The sequence below is a fragment of the Lithobates pipiens genome, unplaced genomic scaffold (assembly GCF_037356315.1).
Source record: "Lithobates pipiens isolate NorthernLeopardFrog02 unplaced genomic scaffold, aLitPip1_a1.2 Scaffold_22, whole genome shotgun sequence".
NCBI lineage: Eukaryota > Metazoa > Chordata > Amphibia > Anura > Ranidae > Lithobates > Lithobates pipiens.
Genome location: NW_027507784.1, coordinates 80,416,032 through 80,439,019, shown reverse-complemented (window position 1 = coordinate 80,439,019; position 22,988 = coordinate 80,416,032). Strand labels below are relative to the sequence as shown.

General features: G+C 46.0%; 1 protein-coding gene across 2 annotated transcripts in view; it reads right to left on the bottom strand.

Annotated features, from left to right (window-relative positions):
* The window catches only part of LOC143923851 (lactase/phlorizin hydrolase-like), a 94,747-nt gene that overhangs the window by 46,149 nt on the left and 25,610 nt on the right, over nucleotides 1-22,988 (bottom strand). For both annotated transcript variants that reach the window (XM_077447772.1, XM_077447773.1), the window contains exons 4-7: nucleotides 20,154-20,259; nucleotides 17,632-17,710; nucleotides 12,035-12,710; nucleotides 1,543-2,188 (exon numbers count right to left, since the gene is read on the bottom strand). In XM_077447772.1, the coding sequence (XP_077303898.1) occupies nucleotides 1,543-2,188; nucleotides 12,035-12,710; nucleotides 17,632-17,710; nucleotides 20,154-20,259 (1,507 nt within the window). The remainder of the gene's footprint in view (nucleotides 1-1,542; nucleotides 2,189-12,034; nucleotides 12,711-17,631; nucleotides 17,711-20,153; nucleotides 20,260-22,988) is intronic.

The window sequence follows — 22,988 nt, the reverse complement described above, 5'->3', positions numbered from 1 at the left end:
TGTCAGGAAAACTGGTCAGAAGTGAATCATGCTGATAGCAGAGGAACACAGCAGCAGACAGTAATGACACTTAGGCCGCGTACACACGGGCGGACTGTTCACCCAACTTTGTTCGTCAAACAATCCGACAAACAGTCCGCTCAAAATTTGCATGAACGGACTTGACCACACACGATGAACGTGCGCGATGACGTGAACGGCACGTACGACGGGACGAGAAATACGACGTCCAATACACTGCAATGCAACCTTCGCCGTGTAAATCCTTTCTGAGCATGCGCGAAACTTAGTTTGTCGAACAAGCCTACACACGAGCGGACTGTCTGCTGAAACCAAGTTTCAGCGGACTGTCTTACGGAAATTCCGAAAAACTTTGTTCGTCAGACTGTCCGCTGAAACTGTCCGCTGAAGCCCACACACGAGCGGACTGTCCGCTGAAACACTGTTCAGCGGACAAAGTTGGGCGAACAGTCCGCCCGTGTGTACGCGGCCTTAGTGCTCTTAATTGAAACAAGAACACACTACAGAGGGATATGCTTTGTTCATATTTCATGTCTGAGGTTTACAACCACTTTAAGGCCTTAAAGCCACTTTAAGGATAATTTATTGAATAGAGAACTGCATGAATTGGTGTCTTTTTTAATTTAACATGAATTCTGCTTCAATTTCAAAGAACGCTTCTACTGCAACAGTCTTCCTTTATTTGGTTATGGTATGGTTTGGTTCCTATGATTGTTCTGGTAGAAAATGCAGTTCCTTCTGTATTTCTAACCCACAGTAGCAGAGTTATGTGAAATGTTATGTGTAATAATAAAATTAAACCAATTTCCTCTCATACACATTTAAAAATCATACCACAGCTAGTAATGTAGACCAGTGGTACCCCCAACAGGCCATGTTTTCAGGTTTTTAATTTACTTTGCACAGCTGCTTTAAATCAATATCAATGACATGGTATTGATAAGAGCTATTTTATCTAAGCCCTTGTACACATGGTCGGAGATTCCGACGGAATGTGTCCTATCGGACCGTTTTGTCGAATATTCCGACTGTGTGTGGTCTCCATCGGACTGTTTCCGGCGGAATATCTGACGGACCAACTTTTCCAACTTGGCGGTAAAATTTTCCGACAAAATGCTCTGATCGGACATACTCCGATCATGTGTAGCCTACTCCGACGGAAAAAGTGCCATGCATGCTCAGATCAAAGCTATTGGCTACTAGCCTGAATGTAGTCCCGTCGTAACGAAATAACGTCATCACGTTATGTACAATCGGATTTTCCGACAACTTAGTCCGACCGTTTATATGCAACATCACTTCCGGACCTCTTCCGGAATTAATCCGTCTTAATTACCCCTGACTGATTTGGTTGTCGGAATCTCCGATCGTGTGTACAAGGGCTGAGGGAAGTTCCCAATACATGGCCAGTTTGGGGTACTTGAGGACTGTGGTTGAGAACCACTGATGTAGACTATATGCTAGTAAATCCTTAACTACATTGGTATAAACAGTTTTTGTTATAACACTTATATATGTTACCTTTAAGGGCCTCATTGATATAGGCATTCAGGTACTCTGCTCTTTCTGTGTCATTGAAAGCATCTCCGATCATGGATGTTGGCATTCCATTGCCGGTTATGTATATTGACAGACCTGTTTTCCCATACTCTTCCTTGACAAAATTTAGAAGCCTCCTAAAGCCCCATGGCACCACTGAGATCCATGGAGAGGCAGTAGTTGGCCAAGAAAGATCAATATGTTGAGAAAACCCTCCAATAAAATCATAAGTGTTCTCACAAACAGAGCTGCTGGAAGCGTTGATTAGCCGGGACGTGTAGTGGGAGATGCCGATGAAGTCTGCAGTACCCTGAATATTGGTCTTCTCAGCTTCACTGAAGGTGGGCAATGGAGCCACTATGGTGGGGCACTGGGTATTTTTCTGGTGTACTTGTGTCTTCAGAACCTCTGGGTAATCTCCATTCACCAGAATAGGATGAGCGAACCATCCCAGCATGAAATTAAGATATCGCTCTGCAGCGCTCACACTTTCTGGGTCATTGGCAGTTTCTGGCTCTGCCCAGTCGGAATTCAAAGAGATGCCCACCAGCCCATGCTGCTGGCCACGGTAGTTATCGTTATAGATGTGCCAGGCCCTGGCATGAGCCTTCACTATGTTGTGGGTCACCTACATAAAAAAAAAAAAATTGATCAAAACATTGGTATGGCATGTCCCATTTTAACATGCTAGTACAGCACTGCATTTCTAAACCAAAAGGCATTCCCATAAAACCATTTCCACCATAAACACATACACAATAAATGTATCAATTTTGAAATCTATGGACTACAACTTGTCATGTGACTTTATGTGTCCAAAGTCGTATGACAAGTAGCACTAGTGGGAACGGAGCCTAAAGGCGTGACCTATTAGCCTTCCTCTCCTGCTCCAAATCATGTCCCAACATTAATGTTTTCCTTTTAGATTTTTCTTATAGCAGGGATATGTTTTTATTACTCCCTGTCACATTATTACTAGGCTTGTAAAATTATTGTAGATGCAGCTGCTGGGGGGAGGGATCAGTAGAATAACCTAGGGCACTTCCTATTGACGTAGGCATGCCCCCAGATCTACATCTCCCATAAGCCCTTTCACTGCACACAGTATGTGAGCAGGCTCTTGGAAGTCAAGGCAGCAGCATTGTTTTGTTAAGAAAGAACTCAATCTATGCATGTGGAAGGGGATCGAAAGGGGCTTGAATAGTCCGCAGTTCTGTACTTCAGCAGCAGAGAACCCAGACAGTACTAAAAAATGCTATTAAGGATTTCCGTGTAGCAGAGGCAAAATTGTCAGCCTATAAAGTGTGGGTCTGCTTTAACAAGCAGTAACCAGGGCCGTCTTTAATATTGATTGGACCCCAGGCAAAAATTTCCTTGGGGGGCCCCCCCCATGCAATCTCACTCTCCACCTGCTCTGAGACATAAAATATATAGAAGCTGGACTTAAAATCAGTTTACTGTATCAGATCAGGCAGCAATTGTGATTGGTTGCCAGCGGTTACAGCATATCATTACTGCTTAGTGACTGGTTGCTAGAAGTTACAGCACACATTGCGGCTCACTTTAGTTGCTAGAGGTTACAGCAAATGATTTCTGCTTGTTATTAGTTGCTAGAGATTACTGCACAGTAATACTGCTCACTGATTGCTAGAGGTTATAGCACATCATCTTCTCACTGCAGGGAAGCATGATATACATATGAATGCCGCCTTTATTTACATATAAATGCCGCTGGCCACAGCTATTTGCTTAGTAATGCTGCCGCTATTTACATATGAATGCCGGTTATTTACATGTAAACACAGGGTCTGCAGGTGAGTTACCTGTACACAACAATAGGGCAGAGCTGGGCAGCGTTAGTACCAGCACTTCACACTGAGATATTGGGACACATCACAGGACTAAAACTTCAAGGGACAAGGAAATTTAAACTGGGATAGTTGGCAAGTATGAGGCAACTGCTTTGGGCCCCACAACAATGACAGGGCCCAGGGCAGCTGCCCCTTTTGCCCTGCCTTAAAGATGGCCCTGGCAGTAACTATGTTTTAAAACAAACCCTCTCTGACATCTGTAGCTTCAAGCATTATGGACTTACAAATCCTCCAAATTTCCAGCATACCACCCGTTTTCCCCCCTCTTAGCACTGACTTGGCAGCCCATCAGTCTTCTATTCTCTAATGTAAATGCAGAGTGGGTGCATTAGGAGGGGGAGAGCAGAGTGTTGAGACCTAACTTAGAAGACTTCACTGCTGTGGAGAGGCAACTTGTTGTACATCTTGTGGCATGTATGCGTTCCTTGATCATCCGATCAAGGGTGAATACTGCTGTGCAAAGTGTAAGCACATTGTTTCCCTGGAAGTCCAGGTTCTGAATCTGGGGAAGCGACTGTAAGTACTGAGAAGTTCCTCCATACTAAAGGAGAGCCAGGAGTGTACATGGCAGGTGCTGGAAGGGGCCAGCACAGAGGTGGGTGGAGACAAAGAGGTGCAGGCACTAGCAAAGAGTAGATGGGTGACAGTCAGGAAGGGTAGAGGGGCAAGTGTCAGGGAGGCCCGATCCAGGGCTGGAGCTTCCCAATAAGTATGTTCCATTGAGTGACATTGGTGATCCCAGTCAGCACTGCTGGAGCTGAGGGACTCTCCTAGCTGCCGGAGGAAGAACTCCTCCAGTGAGAGTGGGGGGAAAGTGAAGGGAATGGAAAGAGATTCTGGTGGTAGGGGACTCAATTCTTAGAAGGACAGAGAGGCCAATCTGTAACAAAGACCTGGAGCGTTGAACAGTATGTTGTCTACCGGGCGCTCGGGTTCGGCACATCATGGATCTGGTGGACAGATTACTGGGAGGGGCTGGGGAAGACCCAGCTGTCATGGTGCACGTTGGCACCAATGACAAAGTCAGAGGCAGATGGAGCGTCCTAAAGAATGATTTTAGGGACTTAGGAGCTAAATTGAGGAACATCGAGCCACACCAGAAATGCAGAGGGAGATTAGGGAAGTAAACAAGTGGTTGAAGAGCTGGTGCAGTAAAGAGGGGTTTGGGTTCCTGGAGGACTGGGCCGACTTCTCAGTTCATAACCGGTACTATAGAAGGGACCAACTGCACCTAAGGCCGCGTACACACGGGCGGACTGTTCGCCCATCCTTGTCCGCTGAACAGTGTTTGGGCGGACAGTCCGCTCGTGTGTGGGCTTTCAGCGGACAGTTTCAGCGGACAGTTGGACGGACAAAGTCTTTCGGAAATTCCGAAAAACTGTCCGCTGAAACTGTGTTTGAGCGAACAGTCCGCCCGTGTGTGGGCCTGTCCGCTGTACTTTCGAAATGAGCGGACTGTTCCCGCTCGGAAAGTCCGCCCATTTCGAGCGCGTGTACAGGTAGGCGGGGCCCGCGAAGGAGACGTCGCGGGCTCCGCCGCCTGGAATGGGCTTAAAGGGGAACCCCAACGCCGAAAAAAATCGGCGTGGGGGTTCCCCCAAAGTCCACACCAGACCCTTGTCCGAGCACGCTACCCGGCCGGCCAGGAAAGGGGGGCGAGCGAGCGCGCCCCCCCTCCTGAGCCGTACCAGGCCGCGTGCCCTCAACATGGGGGGTGCCTTGGGGAAGGGGGGGCCGCGCGGCCCCCCCACCCCAAAGCACCTTGTCCCCATGTTGATGAGGACAAGGGCCTCTTCCCGACAACCCTGGCCGTTGGTTGTCGGGGTCTGCGGGCGGGGGGCTTATCGGAATCCGGGAGCCCCCTTTAAGAAGGGGGCCCCCGGATACCGGCCCCCCACCCTATGTGAATGAGTATGGGGTACAATGTACCCCTACCCATTCACCTGTGAAATAAAGTACAAAAAACAACACAACACAGGGGAAAAAATATTTTATTGCACAGCTCCGGGGGTCTTCCGTCTTCGGGGGTCTTCTCGCCGGACTCCTCCGCTATGTGTGTGTAGCTCTTTTACTAGCGGAGGAGTCCGGCTTTCTTCCTCCCCGCCGCCGGCCTCTTCTCCCGACTTCGGGGGTCTTGTCCCCCTCTTCGGTTCTTCTGCCGGGCCACCGCGCCTTCTTGTAGCTCTTTTACAGGCGGTGGCCCGGTCTTCTGTCGCCGCTGTCGCTGTCGCCGCCTTCCGTTCTTGTTCTTCTTGTTCTTCTTCTTCTTCTTCTCCAGGCGATGTTGACACGTCGCTCCCTCCGGCCGGAATGCCAGAGCCGCGCTGTGCGGTCACTTATATAGTGACAATGGGGCGGGGTCACATGGTATATGTCACATGGGTTGGTCACATGGGTTGATGTCACATGGGGACTATGACATCGTAAGGGGGCGGGGTCACCATGTGACCAACCCATGTGACATATACCATGTGACACCGCCCCATTGTCACTATATAAGTGGCAGCGGAGCGTGTCCCTGGCATTCCGGCCGGAGGGAGCGACGTGTCAACATCGCCTGGAGAAGAAGAAGAAGAACAAGAAGAAGAACACGAACGGAAGGCGGCGACAGCGACAGCGGCGACAGAAGACCGGGCCACCGCCTGTAAAAGAGCTACAAGAAGGCGCGGTGGCCCGGCAGAAGAACCGAAGGCGGCGACAGAAGAACGGAAGGCAGCGGCGACAGAAGACCGGGCCACCGCCTGTAAGAGAGCTACAAGAAGGCGCGGTGGCCCGGCAGAAGAACCGAAGAGGGGGACAAGACCCCCGAAGTCGGGAGAAGAGGCCGGCGGCGGGGAGGAAGAAAGCCGGACTCCTCCGCTAGTAAAAGAGCTACACACACATAGCGGAGGAGTCCGGCGAGAAGACCCCCGAAGACGGAAGACCCCCGGAGCTGTGCAATAAAATATTTTTTCCCCCCTTTCCTGGCCGGCCGGGTAGCGTGCTCGGACAAGGGTCTGGTGTGGACTTTGGGGGAACCCCCACGCCGATTTTTTTTCGGCGTTGGGGTTCCCCTTTAAGCCCATTCCAGGCGGCGGAGCCCGCGACGTCTCTTTCGCGGGCCCCGCCTACCTGTACACGCGCTCGAAATGGGCGGATTTGCCTCCGCCTTACGTGGGCGAGTCCGTTCATTTCAAAAGTTGAGCGGACTGTTTGGCAAACAGTTCGCTGAAACAGTCCGCTCGTGTGTGGGCAAGTCCGCTCATGCAAATTTTGAGCGGACTGTTTGCCGAAACTGTTTGACGAACAAGGTTGGGCAAACAGTCCGCGCGTGTGTACGCGGCCTAAATGAGGAGGGAGCAGATCAGCTGGGAATGAAGATGGCCAAAAAGTTGGAGAGGTTTTTAAACTAGGTGATGCGGGGGAGGGTGCAGAGGTAGAGTTAGTCAGTGCGGAACATATTCCAGAGGGTAGTAATTGGGGCATTAGTGGTAGGTTGACCAAAGCACATAAACCCAAGGTGAGTATAGTAGCAAGTCCTAGTTGCAATCTCAGAACACCCAATAAGAGGATAATATGCGACCAGTCTAAACTGCATGGCATGTTCTCCAATGCCAGGAGCCTGGCAGACAAGATGGGTGAACTAGAGATACTATTGTATGAGGAGGGTTTTTTTGTGGGAATTTCAGAGACCTGATTGGCTGGCAAACATTCAAGGGTATACCCTTGATCGCAAGGATAGAGAGGGTAAAAAAGGGGGAGGGGTATGCCTATATATCAAGAATAATGTACAAGTGAATGTGAGAGATGACATCACTAAGGGAGCTAGGGAGGAGGTGGAATCCTTATGGGTAGAGCTCCAAAATGAGGAAGCTAAGGGGAAAATAATACTGGGAGTAAGCTATAGGCCCCCTAACCTGAGGGAGGAGAGGGAGACTGATCTGCTATCACAATTTGGATTAGGAGCAAGGATGGGAAATGTTATCATAATGGGGGATTTTAATTATCCAGACATAGAATGGGCAGAGGGAACCACGCATTCATCTAAGTCTCGCCAGTTCCTAAATGTCTTGCAGGACAAATTTATGGGTCAGATGATAGACGCACCAACTAGAAATAAAGCGTTACTGGATCTATTGATTACCAACAATACAGACCTGATCACGGATGTGGAAATACGGGGCAATTTAGGGAACAGTGACCACAGGTCAATTGGCTTCTGTATAAATCACACAAATAGGAAACATAAGGGGAATACAAAGACTGAATTTCAAAAGAGCCAAATTCCCTAAACTACAAACCTTACTAGAAGGCATACATTGGGATAAAATCTTAGGAACAAAGAATTCAGAGGAGAGATGGGTTTGCTTTAAGAGCATATTAAATAAGGGCATTAGCCAATGCATCCCATTGGGTAATAAATTTAAAAGAGCGAATAAAAGTCCTGGATGGTTTAACTCCAATGTAAAAATGCATATAAAGGCAAAGGAGAAGGCCTTCAAAAATGACAAGGTTGAAGGATCATCATCAGCATTCAGACTTTATAAAGAATGCAACAAGACATGTAAGGATGCAATAAGGATGGCTAAGATAGAACATGAACGACACATAGCGAAGGAGAGCAAAAAAAATCCCAAGAAATTCTTTAAGTATGTAAATAGTAAAAAAGGGAGGGCAGACCATATTGGCCCCATAAAGAATGAGGAAGGACATCTGGTTACAAAGGATGGGGAGGTGGCGAAGGCATTGAATTTATTCTTCTCCTCAGTCTTCACGAGAGAATCGGGGGACTTCAGTAACCAAAACTGCAGTGTTTATCTTCAAGACACATCACAGGAAGCTCCTCCATGGTTAACAGAGGACAGAATAAAAATTAGACTTGGGAAACTTAACATTAATAAATCACCGGGACCAGATGGCTTGCACCCACGGGTACTTAGGGAACTCAGTCAAGTAATTGCCAGACCATTGTTCCTAATTTTTACTGACAGTCTACTGACTGGAATGGTACCAGCTGATTGGAGAAAAGCCAATGTAGCACCAATATTTAAAAAGGGCCCAAAATACATCCCTGGGAATTACAGACCAGTTAGCCTAACTTCAATAGTATGTAAAATCTTGGAGGGGATCATAAGGGATATATACAAGATTTTAGTAATGAGAACGGTATCATTAGCAGTAATCAGCATGGATTCATGAAGAATCATTCTTGCCAAACCAATCTACTAACCTTCTATGAGGAGGGGAGTTGCCAGCTAGATATAGGAAGGCCTGTAGATGTGGTGTATCTGGATTTTGCAAAAGCCTTGGACACACTTCCCCATAAACGTTTACTGTACAAAATAAGGTCAGTTGGCATGGACCATAGGGTGAGTACATGGATTGAAAACTGGCTACAAAGGTGAGTTCAGAGGGTAGTGATAAATGGGGAGTACTCGGAATGGTCAGGGGTGGGTAGTGGGGTCCCCCAGGGTTCTTTGCTGGGACCAATCCTATTTAATTTGTTCATAAACGACCTGGAGGATGGGCTAAACAGTTCAATCTCTGTATTTGTGGATGATACTAGGCTAAGCAGGGCAATAACTTCTCTGCAGGATGTGGAAACCTTGCAAAAAGATCTGAACAAATTAATGGGGTGGGTAATTACATGGCAAATTAGGTGCAATGTAGAAAAATGGAAAACAATGCATTTGGGTGGCAAAAATAGGTATGCAATCTATATACTGGATGGAGAACCTCTGGGGGAATCTAGGATGGAAAAGGACCTGGGGACCCTAGTAGATGATAGGCTCAGCAATGGTATGCAATGCCAAGCTGCTGCTAACAAAGCAAACAGAATATTGGCATGCATTAAAAAAGAATATTGGCATGCATTAAAAAGAGATAGAGATAAAACGATAATTCTCCCGCTCTACAAGACTCTGGTCCGGCTGCACCTGGAGTATGCTGTCCAGCTCTGGGCACAAGTCCTCAGGAAGAATGTACTGGAGCGAGTACAAAGAAAGGCAACAAAACTGATAAAGGATCTGGAGGATATTAGTTATGAGGAAAGGTTGCGAGCACTGAACTTATTCTCTCTGGAGAAGAGATGCTTGAGAGGGAATATGATTTCAATATACAAATACCGTACTGGTGACCCCACAAGAGGGATAAAACTTTTTCGCAAAAGGGAGTTTAACACGACTTGTGGCCACTCATTAAAATTAGAAGAAAATAAGTTTAACCTTAAACTACATAGAGGGTTCTTTACTATAAGAGCGGCAAGGATGTGGAATTCCCTTCCACAGGCGGTGGTCTGAGCGAGGGACATTGATAGTTTCAAGAAACTATTAGAGAAGCACCTGAACAACTGCAACATACAGGGATATACAATGTAATACTGACATATAATCACACCCATAGGTTGGACTTGATGGACTTGTGTCTTTTTTCAACCTCACCTACTATGTAACTATGTGACAATACTGGAGAAATTACACTTTGCTACAATGTATAGTGAGTGTACAGCTTGTATAACAGTGTAAATTTGCTGTCCCATGAAAATAACTCAAAATAACTCAACACACAACTATTAATATCTAAACCGCTGGCAATAAAAGTGAGTACAACCCTAAGTGAAAATGTCCAAATTGGGCCCAATTAGCCATTTTCTCATGTGACTCATAAAGAACTCTCTGAGGATCTGAAATTTTTTTTTTTTGCTCTATATAAAGATGGCCTAGGCTATAAGAAGATTGCCAAGACCCTGAAACTGAGCTGCAGAACGGTGGCCAAGACCATACAGCAGTTTAACAGGACAGGTTCCACTCAGAACAGGCCTCGCCATGGTTGAAGTTTAGTGGACGTGCTCAGCGTCATATCCAGAGGTTGTATTTGGGAAATAGACGTATGAGTGCTGCCACCATTGCTGCAGAGGTTGAAGAGATAGGGGGGCAGAAGCTGAGGGTAAAGGTGATGGACTGGCCAAGCATGTCTCCAGACCTAAACCCTATTGAGCATCTGTGGGGCATCCACAAATGGAAGGTGGAGGAGCGCAAGGTCTCTAACTTCCACCAGCTCCGTGATGTCGTCCTGAAGGAGTGGAAGAGACTCCAGTGGCAACCTGTGAAGTTCTGGTGAACTCCATGCCCAAGAGGGTTAAGGCAGTGCTGGAAAATAATGGCGGCCACACAAAATATTGACACTTTGGGCCCAATTTGGACATTTTCATTTAGGGGTGTACTCATTTTTGTTTCCAGCGGTTTAGACATTAATGGCTGTGTGTTGAGTTATTTTGAGGGGACAGCAAATTTACACTGTTATACAAGCTGCACACTCACTACTTTACAGTGTAGCAAAGTGTAATTTCTTCAGTGTTGTCACATGAAAAGATAGAAGAAAATATTCACAGAAATGTGAGGGGTGTACTCACTTTTGTGAGATAAAGGGGTTCAATTACGAAAGGCAAATCCACTTTGCACTACAAGTGCACTTGAAAGTGTACTTGGAAGTGCAGTCGCTGTAGATCTGAGGGGAAGATCTGAAATGAGGATAAGCTCTGCTGATTTTATCATCCAATCATGTACAAGCTAAAATGCTGTTTTTTTTTTTTTATTTCCTTGCATGTCCCCCTCAGATCTACAGCGACTGCACTTCCAAGTACACTTTCAAGTGCACTTGTAGTGAAAAGTGGATTTGCCTTTCGTAAATAACCCCCACTGTTGAGATGCCTGCCTTTATACGCACATGAACTTTAATGGCATCCCAGTCTTAGTCCGTAGGGTTCAATATTGTGTTGGCCCACCCTTTTCAGCTATAACAGCTTCAACTCCTCGGGAAGGCTGTGCACGAGGTTTAAGAGTGTGTCTATGGGAATCATTGACCATTTTTTCAGAAGAATTTGTGAGGTCAGGCACACTGATGTTGGACAAGAAGGCCTGGCTCGCAGTCTCTGATCTAATTTATCCCAAAGGTGTTCTATCAGGTTGAGGACAGGACCCTGTGCAGGACAATCAAGTTTATCCACTCCAAGCTCACTCATCCACACTATATTGACAAAAGTATTTGGCCACCCCTCCAAATCATTTGGTGGTGGAGGGATTATGGTGTGGGGATGTTTAGTTCCAGTGAGGGAAACTCTTAAGGCGACTGCACACCAAGACATTTTGCACAATGCTCAACTTTGTGGGAACAGTTTGGGGATGGCCCCTTCTTGTTCCAACATGACTGTGTACCAGTGCACAAAGCAAGGTCCATAAAGACATGGATGAGCGAGTTTAGGATGGAGATACTTGACTTACCTGCACAGAGTCCTGACCTTAAACTGATAGAACACCTTTGGGATGAATTAGAGTGGAGACTACAAGCCAGGCCTTCTAGTCCAGTGCCTGACCTCACAAATGCACTTCTGGAAGAACATTCCCATAGACACACTCCTAAACCTTGTGGGCAGCCTTCCCAGAAGAGTTGAAGCTGTTATAGCTGGAAAGGGTGGGCCAACCCAATATTGAACCCTACGGACTAAGAGTGGGATGCCATTAAATGTCATGTGCGTGTAAATGCAGGCTTCACAATACTTTTGACAATATAGTGTATATATAGTCATAACCTGAAAGCTCTCAACTTTTTAACTCTCAGCTGTGTACCTTGAATGAAGCATTCCCCGGATCATGAATCCCAGGAGCATGTTCTCCAGTTCCATAACCAGCATAACTGACCACCCAAGGTTCATGAAAAGTGATCCAATGTTTCACTCGGTCTCCGAAACTGTTGAAGCAGAAATCCGCATATTCAGCGAAATATTCAATGATGGTTTCGTTCTGCCAGCCTCCCGACTCCTGCAAGGCTTGAGGCAGATCCCAGTGGTACAATGTCACCATTGGTTTGATATTTTCATGTATTAATCTGTCAATCAGTGTGTTGTAGTATTTCACCCCCGCTGAGCTGACTCTGGACTTAAGCCCCGTTGGGAAGATCCGGGACCAGGAGATGGAGAAGTGGTAGGTGTTGGCCTGTAGACCTCTCAGCAGATATACATCATAGTCAATCTTGTTGTAGCTGTCAGAGGCCACATTTGCAGTAGCGTTGTCAAGAGCGTGGCCATGTTGTCCAAACGTGTCCCATATAGACTGTCCTCTTCCTCCCTCGGTCCAGCCACCTTCCACTTTAAAGGCTGCAGTGGATGAGCCCCACAAGAAGCCATTTGGAAATGTACTAGGCAAGAAGGCATCACGTTCTGCTGGAGTTTGGGTGGAAAACTTCTCCCAAACTGTGGTGAATGCTGACTGTGAGGATAAAGACTTTTCTGGCTGCTCCTTTGACCTGCAATATAAAAGTAACCAAAGAAGGTTTCTATAAACTTCATCTCATCATACAGAACAAAAACTAAACAGCTTTATTGTATTAGCCCTTGTACACATGGTCGGACATTCCGACGGAAAATGTCCGATCGGACCGTGTAGTCGGATAATCCGACCGTGTGTGGGCTCCATCGGACTGTTTCCGTCGGAATATCCGACCGACAAAGTTTTAGAGCTGGGCGATAAAATTTTCTGACAACATGATCCGATGGGACTTTGTCCGATCACTTGTAGAGAATTCCGATTGGACAAAGTGCCACGCATGCTCAGATCAAATTCCTAGACCAAAGCTATTGGCTACTAGCCTGAACGTAGTCCCATCGTAACGAAATAATGTCATCACGTTACGAACGATCGGATTTTCCGACAACTTTGTCCGACCGTGTGTATGCAACACAAGTTTCGGACAAAATCCGTCGGACAAAATCCGACAGATTTTGTTGTCGGAATGTCCGACTGTGTGTACAAGGGCTTAAAGATGAACTCCAGGAAGACAGCTAAATACAAAGCTGAGATACATCTAAGGGAACTTTTTACCCTGTCTAAAGATTTTACAGTCCTAAGATTTACCGAGTATAGCCCTGTCTGGCATAGCAGAAGACCTCATTTTTTCCTTCTGCAGGTACCTAACAATTATAGGTCTCTTGTTCTCCCCCCATCTGGACAATGAAGGGTGAAGCATCAAACTGTAATGCAGCGAACACACCCTCCGACATTCCGACAACAAAATCCTGGACGGATGTTGGCTCAAACTTGTCTTGCATACACGCGGTCGCGCAAATGTTGTCAAAAATTCCTAACGTCAAGAACGCGGTGACGTACAACACGTACGACGAGCCTCGAAAAATGAAGTTCAATAGCCAGTGCGGCTCTTCTGCTTGATTCCGAGCATGAGTGGAATTTTGCTCGTTGGAATTGTCTACACATGCTCGAAATTTCCGACAACGGATTTTGTTGTCGGAAAATTTGAGATCCAGTTCTTAAGTTTTTTTGGTGTCAGAAATTCCGACAACAAATGTCCGATGGAGCCTACACGCGGTCGGAATTTCCGACAACAAGCTCCCATTGAACATTTGTTGTCAGAAATTCTGAGTGTGTGTATTACTTTGTGCTTTTCTGCTATGAGCATGCTCCTTATTAGCACATGAGCGCCAAAGAACTGATGGGCTCTTTGTGCTGCTCGCAAGATACAATTTTTAAGTTGGAAGATACGACTGTAAGTTATGCATTGCATATCTGTTTCCACCAATCTCATAATGTGATCTATCAAAATTTTATTGCAATCATGATCAAAGCATCTTGGTGCTGCCGATCGATGCACAACAACTGATCATTTTTACCCCATGGCCAATCGACTTGGTTTGATCAAATTTGAATTAAACCAAGTCTAAATCAATCAGAAGGGAAGTTATGGCTATTTAATTGTTTGCCAATTGGTTGTTTCTATTCATTTGAACACATCAATCAGATAATAATGTTTATGGGTTACCGTATATACTCAAGTATAGGCCGACCCGAATATAAGCCGAGGCCCCCAATTTACCACAAAAAAACTGGGAAACTTATTGACTCGTGTATAAGCCGAGGGTGAGACATGCCTGTCCATCCCTGTGTGTCCGTCCATCCCTGTGTGTCCGTCCATCCCTGTGTGTGCAGCCTTGTGTGTCCAACCTACCTTTGTCCCGAGCCTGCGTCCCGAGCCTGCGTCCCGAGCCTGCGTCCCGAGCCTGCGTCCCGCCTGCGTCCCGAGCCTGTGTGCTTCTGCCATGCCAGGATCGCCGCTCTTCTCGTCTGACAGACGGCGTCGGCGCCTCGGCGGCCATTCCACTGTTCAAAAGCTGCGCCTCCGTCTGTGATAGGCGGAACACTCAATTTCCCAGCAGTCTGTGTTCCGCCTATCACGGACATCCTCTCATCCTCGTCCGTAGTATGAGGATGAGCGGATGTCCATGATAGGCGGACCACTGACTGCTGGTAAATTGAGTGTTCCGCCTATCACAGACAGGGAGGCGCGGCTTTTGAATAGTAGAACGGCCGCCGTCTGTCTGCTCGACACGCTGATCGGGCAGGCAGACGGCGATGACTCGAGTATAAGCCGAGGGGGGCACTTTCAGCCTCAAAAAAGAGGCTGAAAATCTCGGCTTATACTCGAGTATGTACGGTAATAAATTATACTCAAATTATCAGTGAATTCTTCGTTTTTGTTTACTATTGTTCCTGATTGGAAAATTGTATCTTTTCTAATAACTAATTTTCTAATAAGTAAATTGGCAATGGGAAGGTTTTATCCCAATTTTTGTATATACAGTCTATTTCCATGCATTAAAGAAGAATTCCAGGTATGAATATTTTATACATAGCTACATCAGTCCAGCTTGGAGCGTTGTAGCTATGTATATACCATACCTGGTATATACAGTACTGTGCAAAAGTTTTAGGTAGGTGTGAAGAAATGCTGTAAAGAAAGAATGAAAATATATGATTATTTTTTTATTTTTTTTATTTACAAAATGCGAAGTGAGTGAACAGAAGAAAAATGTAAATGAAATCAATATTTGGTGTGACCACACTTTGGCTTTAAACCAGCATCAATGCTTTCTATGTACATTTGCACACAGTTTTTGAAGGAACGCGGCAGGTAGGTTGTTCCAAACATCTTGGAAAACTAAGCACAGATCTCCTGTGGATGTAGGTTGCCTCAAATCCTTCCCTCTCTTCATGCAATCCCAGGCAGACAACGTGATGTTGAGATCGGGGCTCTGTGGGGGCCAAACCATCACTTCCAGGACTCCTTTTACTTCTTTACACTGAGGATAGTTTTTAATGACAATGGCTGTATGTTTGGGGTTGTTATTCTGCTGCAAACAATAAATAAATTGGGTCCAATATAACACCCTCATACCTCCCAACATTTTGAGATGGGAATTATGGGAATGATGAGATTTTGAGATGGGAATGATGGGAATGAGGGACACCTACTAGCAAAAGTATGTAGGTATAGGACACACCCATGCCACGCCCCCTTAAAGGAAAATTACCTAAAAAAAAAGATTAGTTACATCCACAAGGGCTTTTTATTTACCACTACCATGCCTTTATATTGGCTTTTAAAATCTACAAATGCAGCAATTTAGAATTTGTTTTTTTTTTCATAACAAGTTTTTATTGGAAATACAAAGGGAAAACAAAGTTTTGTAAAGACATTTTGCATTTGGACAGTGTAGACATTTGAAATTTTGTTTTGTGCTTCAAACATTTTTTGGTAGGTATCATATTTAATTAAAATATGGAGTAAATCACCCTGCTCTGAGACCTGCTGCCTGGGCTGATATGAAAGGTCCTTCTCGGGGTGGTTCCGTACGAATGTCTCTCAATATGTCTGGGTGTTGGGATTGTAAAGGATAGTTCCTGTGAGAGATGCCTTGAATGGGAGTTGTGTTATGTCGCCCGTTAGGTAAGTTGAAGTCTCGCCCAGGGGTGTTTCTACCATCATATCTGGTATTTCTAGTGGGGAGGGCACAAGGCTGTCTGAATTATGGTGGTCTGTTGAGTAGTACGTCGAGTTGTCTGTGTCAAGGTAGTAGGTGATGTAGTCGAGTTGGGGTCGGGTCAAACAGAGGGTAGTACTAGAGGGGGAGAGTAGAATAAGAAAGGAAGGGAGGAGGGTGGAAAGGGAGAGTAAAGGGTCGGGGGGATCTTCTCTCTGGGCTCCGCCATGCACTAGGGGTGGACTGGAGTAGGCCTAAGTGTCTCGGTGCTGAGTGAGGGGGAGCTTGAAGTCTCTCCTCGTCTTTTCTGTGTGTGAAGGGGAGTCCAGGACTAGGATGTTCCCCGCGTTTTATCTGAGTGGTGTTTCGATGTGTGATAGCCTCCCAGGGAATCCGAGTCATCTTTCTGGTCCCATAATCGATTTGTATCTTACGGAGGAGCGAAAGTGGTTCCAGCTCGCCCAAATTTGGGCAAATTTGTCAGGGCAATCTTTTGCATTAACTCTTCCATTTCTTCTATTTTCCCAATTCGATTCAGCCATTCGGGTATAGATGGGGCATCTGGAGTACCCCAATGTGCTGTTATGCATAGTTTGGCTGCATTAAGTATGTGTAATCCTAAAGATTTCCTGTATAAGTGTGTTGGTGTAGTGGAGTGGTGGAGGATGAGTCGGGCAGGCGAGAATTCCATAAGGTCAGATGTTACTTGGGAGGTGATGTCATGGACTTGGGTCCAGAAAGTCTGTAGTCTAGGGCAGGACCACCAGGTGTGTAGGAATGTGCCTATTTTGTTGTTACACCTCCAGCATTTATCTGGTATATATTTGTTGAATTTGTTTATTAGTTCGGGTGTTCAGTACCAACGAGATAGTGTTTTGTAATTGTTTTCTTGTGTCGTGACGTTGAGGGAACCTTTGTGTGCGATTGTGAATATTCTCTCCCAGTTTTCTTCTGAGAGTTACATTTGTAAGTCTCTCTCCCAGGCTCTGCATAGAATTTGGATGAAAGGTTTATCACTGGGAAACACTTTTTGAAAGATAAAAAGTGCATTTTATATACAACTATATGGATCAGACCAAAATGAGGGACAAATGAGAGGGAATGAGAGACAGAGGGACAGTCCCTCGAAATCAGGGACAGTTGGGAGCTACGCACCCTCCCTGATGGTAAGCATGATGGATAAGTACCTGTATTTCTCAGCATATACCAAAGCTGGAATTCATCTTTGAATATGATTTTTAATATCGCACTATATAAATGTTTTGATGACAAATTGACCAAGCAAACTTCTGTATTTGTAAACCACATTTCTTACATTTTCATTATTATCTTTTAATTGTTATACCAATAAGAAAATTATTAATCTTTGCTTTCAAATTCAAGCTGTAGTCTTACCTTATTTTACTATCATGTGACTGAAACAGAAATTCGTTGATGTCATAGCCCAAGAAAACACCTCCAGTGCCAATCACCGCTGCAAAAATAAAGTTTAAATCAGGAATAAAACATATGTAGTGCAAGCAAAAATATTACTCCTGCGGCAACCCTTATCGCTGCACTGTGACTGGCTGCTTCAGTTTTCCAAGTTTCCTATTGGCTAGATACAAAACAGCAAGGAATTTGCAAGCCATTGTATGGCAATTTTCATGAAGGGAAAGCTTGTACTTGTTTTGAAGAGCAGTATAAATGAAAGAAAGATGAGAAATTTGTAACTGTGTATATCAACATTTTTAAGGGGTTGTGTAGGCAACATAATAATAAAAAAAAAGATCACAGTGCATGTGCTGTCTAATATGTCCCTTTCTATGCTGTAAAAAACCTGCTTGATCCTGCCTGTTCCTGTGTCCCCCTGTGTGTGCTGTCCACAGTAATTATGGCTGCTGAACCATGATTAAGGTTAGGTTACGTGCCTCCGCCATCCCGCTGCTCTCCTCTCTCCCCCCCCCCCGCCTGTCTGTCAGCTCCTGTGTGTGTGAGCCATTTCTGCCACCCCCCATTAAGAGTACCAACCACCTCCGCCCAATATCTCTGGAGTTTAGGGCACCACCACCACAAAAGATGTATCAGTGTACCTGTATTACCACACCTAGCACAACTTGGCTCAGATCTCAACCCTATATTGTACAAAAATTGAGGAGTTCTATATACCCTGTGAAGGATCTGAGTTAGTCTCTGTGATGGAGAGAGAGAAACAATAGGTGAGGACAGAAGGATATTATCCCAAACCTCCTCAGAGATAGGGCCAATATCTTGTTCCCACCCAACCCTAGAGCGAATGGGAAGATTTAATAGAAATGGATCCAACAGCGCCCTATAAAGTCACAGAGGTAAGACCCTTGGTTGAACTTGCTTGTACTATCTTATCCATAACATGAAGGGGAGAGAATATTATCTTATCCATGGAAAATTGGACCCCTAGAGCATGACATAGTTGGAGAAATTGATATTTTATGGTCATATTTATATATTTTTGTATCAGTAGTGTAGCGGCAGGCTCCTGAAGAGCACGCCCAATGCGTTTTGCAAAGTTAAAACTTACCTAAACTGCAGTTTGGTTTAGGTATATTTGTCTAAATTGGACTTCTGCATCAGTCTGATTGGACTGTGAGATGTTCAGCCTGGCCACAGGGGGCACTGTCTCTTCTGGCAGGCGTGGAACTGTGGTCTGGTCAGGTGCTTTTTCTAAACCAGGTCAGTGGGCGTGGCCCTCTCGCTGTGCCCTCTGGGAGAGGGTATTTAAGATGCGGACCTCACGTGGTTTGGGGTTCCGGTCCAGTATGATGTGCTGACTTCATGGTCCTGGTCCTCCTGACCAGCCCCCAGGAAGGTTATGGCCTGGAGTGCGGATCCACCCGACTTTAATGCCTCGGGGCTGGCTAGCCCAAGGCAAGGAAACTAAAGGAGGATTCTGAGGTGGGTGGGTGCCATCTCCAGTTCGGGAGAGACCCAGTGTACTTCAAGCATTCCAGGGGAGGACTCTTTAGAAGAACACCACGTAAAGTTTGGTTTTCTTAAAAAAAGCCTGGAAGGGCTGAAGTAACCGAGAGAATCCGGTCTTGTGGATATCACCAAGCAGGCTGGAAGATCCAGGTATCCTACAAGTGCTCTACAGCTTAGTTTGCCTACGTGTTCTGCAACAACGTCTGTGACAAAGACTTTGTTCCTGAGTAAGCATCTTGTTGGCTGCTAGGCCTTGTGAGAAAGGGACTGTTCAACCTGAGTGATCATCCAGCTGCGAATGGCTATTCTCTGGATGCAGTCAAAGCAAGCAAGTTCTTTAAAGTTTTTTGGACTTTGACATTGAGAGTATCTGAACTACCCTTTCCAACCCTCTGATCCCAAGTTGAAAGACTGTTCAATTGAGTTTGCAAAATAAAATCCATTCAAGTGGATCTATTGTCAGTCCCAAGTTACTGGGCCATCTACCACGGGACATCCCCTAGACGTGCAACAAGGAGAACGGAAGATAACGGTAAGCCCAAAAATAACCAGCAGCTCCTTCGGGAGTTAGTGCTACAGTCGTTTACCACACTTGTCACTGGGTGTTATATGATTTTAGTTACCAGCGGACTAAGTCCATTCGTTTTGAATGTGATGACGTAAACGAGACTAAAAAAGGAAGTTCAATAGCCAGTAGCCAATAGCTTCCTTTGCGTCCGCCGGACCGGCATACAGAAGAACGGTTTTCCCGATAGAAATTTAGTCCGTCGGACAGATTTGAAAATGTTCTAGGTCCATCTGATTTTTTAAATGAAAAACGATCGGATAAGCCCACACTCGATCGGATTGTCCGACGGACTGATTCCGTTGGACCTAGTCTGCCGGGAAGTCCGGTCGTGTGTATGTGGGGGGGGTTGACCAAATGCAAGGGTAATTGTTTTTCATCCCTAGAGTTCAGCTTTAAGATATATTATTACCTTCTGCAACTTTAAATGCTGGGAAATAATGGTTATCTTCTTTCAAGCTGGTGCAGTCACTCAGTGACAAACTATAAACTAGAACCTCCAGACCTTTCTTGATTTTCTGTAAAATAAGACAGATCGGAGAAATAAACAAAATCAGGTACTTGGAGTAAATGACAAAGATTTTTTTTCTGTTACAGTTACAAACTAGACATATTAGTTTGATCCTCATGGTGAAAGAACGGGGGTTTATCAACTTTGAATGCGCAAATAAAGCAAGTTTGCAAATATAGCTTTTTTTTTCATGTCTGTCCTCTGAGAGCTGTGCTAAATACTGCAGCTGTCCAACATCAAAGTGTCTTCTGAAAATCAAAGAAAACATAAAAAAATCCTATAAAGCCCCGTACACACGAGAGGACTTATGTCCGACAGACTTCCGAAGGAGTTCTGCCGGAGTTCTGCCGGAGTTCCGACAGAGTTCTGATGGACTTTTCGGCTGAGCGGACTTGGCCACACACAATCACACTAAACTCTGACGGATTCGAACGTGATGACGTACGACTGGATTCGAATAAGGAAGTTCATAGCCAGTAGCCAATAGCTGCCCTAGCGTCGGTTTTAGTCCGTCGGAATAGCATACACACGAGCGAATTTTTCGAAGGGACCGGGTCCGGCGGAGTTCCTTCGGAAAAATTTGAAGCATGTTCCATATTCTAAAGTCCTTCAGACTTTGGCGAGTCAAAAGTCCGTTGCAGCCCACACACGATCGAATAGTCAGACGGAATCAGTCCGTCGGACTTTGGATGTTGAAAAGTCCGCTCGTGTGTACGGGGCTTTAGAGTTCCTAGCTTGCAGTCTCTGTACTATACTCATTAGAATCTGGTAATATTGCGAGGAAATAAAATCACTTTTTCCATTAAGGCAAACCACTTTAATCACTTGCCTACTGGAAACTTTCACCCCCTTCCTGGCCAGACCAATTTTCAGCTTTCAGAGCTGTTGCACTTTGAATGACAATTGCGTGGTCATGCAATATTGTACTCAAACTCAGTTTTTAGGAGTGAGCAAAGGGATGAACTTATCCTTCTTCTACTGCACCTTCCCTGACTAGCCAAACTGTGGGATCAGGTTGGAAACCAAGTTAAAGCGGAGGTCCACCCTAAAGTGGAGCTTCCGCTCATTGGAACCCTCCCCCCCTCCGGCGCCACAATTGGCACCTTTCAGGGGGGAGGGGGGTGCAGGTACCTGTACAGTACAGGTATCTGCACCCACTTCCGGCATAGATATCTGCAGAATATACGCCCCTTTCCGCAGATATCTACGCCCCTTTCCGAAGGTCTCCCGCTGTCTGCTGGGAAACACACGGATCCCAGAGACAGCGGGGACCATGCTTATTGCGCAGTGCGACTCGCGCATGCGCAGTAGGGAACCGGGAAATGAAGCCGCAAGGCTCCACTTCCTGATTCCCATAGCTAAGTTGGCGGCGGCAGCACCCAAGAGACGATCGAGAGATCGGCTTCGGGTGCCAACATCGCGGGCGTGCTGGGCGGGTAAGTGTCATTATTTTAAAAGTCAGCAGCTGCAGTATTTGTAGCTGCTGGCTTTAAAAAAAAAAAAAAACGGCGGACTCCCGCTTTAAATCACATAACCATAGCAGAATGCGGTAAGCAGTTTGGCTGTGATGTGTGTCAGGGCTGTGCAAATCTCAGAACTGGATAGACAGAAATAAAAATCCATTGTCAGGTTGAAGCTCCCTTATACAGTATGTATTTTAGATGTTTGCTTGCAGTTTTTCCTTTAGCCTTGCACAGTACTACAATATGTACTGAAAGTGTGTGCAATCTGTGAGATTTTCACAATGCGCATCAGAAGCTGCATCAACTCTGACAGTACTGGCCTCATTTCCTTGCTGGAGGATGTCCAACATCATCTTGGCCTTTCTTTCCAACCCTGGCTGTACATGGCCTGCCATTTTCATTCATTGGATTTTATTTCTTTTAGTCATGGAGGCTCAGCATCAAGTGTAGGCATTACCTAGGGAGGTCTGCATGCAAATACATTCTGCCCTAGAATGCCCACTTTAATTCAGGTCCTCTAGTAGTGCTTTCTATTGTGATTCTCAGTGGCGGCTGGTGTTTTTTTTTTGGGGGGGGGGGGGGCGTGGCAAACAACCCCACCCCCGAGCCACCGGTGGAGCAGCACTACCCCCCACGACACTAACACCCCACCACCACCATCCGCTGCCCTTACCTTCGATGCGGGCGATGAGAGTGGGACTGGCTCTGGGAAATCTGCTCCAGTGTCCTCCCCTGGAGTAGTTTCTGTGGTGTCTCCTCTCTGCTCCTCCTGGCGCTAGGCGTCCAATAGGGAAACAGGTAACAGGGAAACAGGAAACAGGGAAATAGGTGTAGCGGTGGCTCCTGAAGAGCATGTGCTATGCGTTTTTCAAAGTTAAACTTTGCCTAAACTACAGTTTGGTTTGGGTATAATTGTCTAAATTTGACCTCTGCATCAGTCTGACTGGACTGTGAGGCGTTCAGCCTGGCCACAGGGGGGCACTGTCTCTTGTGGCAGGCATGGAACTATGGTCTAGTTAGGTGCTTAAGTTACTCTCTTTTGGAGCCAGGTCAGTGGGAATGGCCCTCTCGCTGTGCTTTCTGGGAGAGGGTATTTAAGATGCGGACGTCACGTGGTTCGGGGTTTCTGGTCCAGTATGATGTGCTGACTTCATGGTCCTGGTCCTCCTGACCAGCCCCCAGGAAGGCTATGGCCTGGGGTGCGGATCCACCCGACTTTAATGTCTAGCTGGCTAGCCCGAGGCAATGAAACTAAAGGAGGATTCTGAGGTGG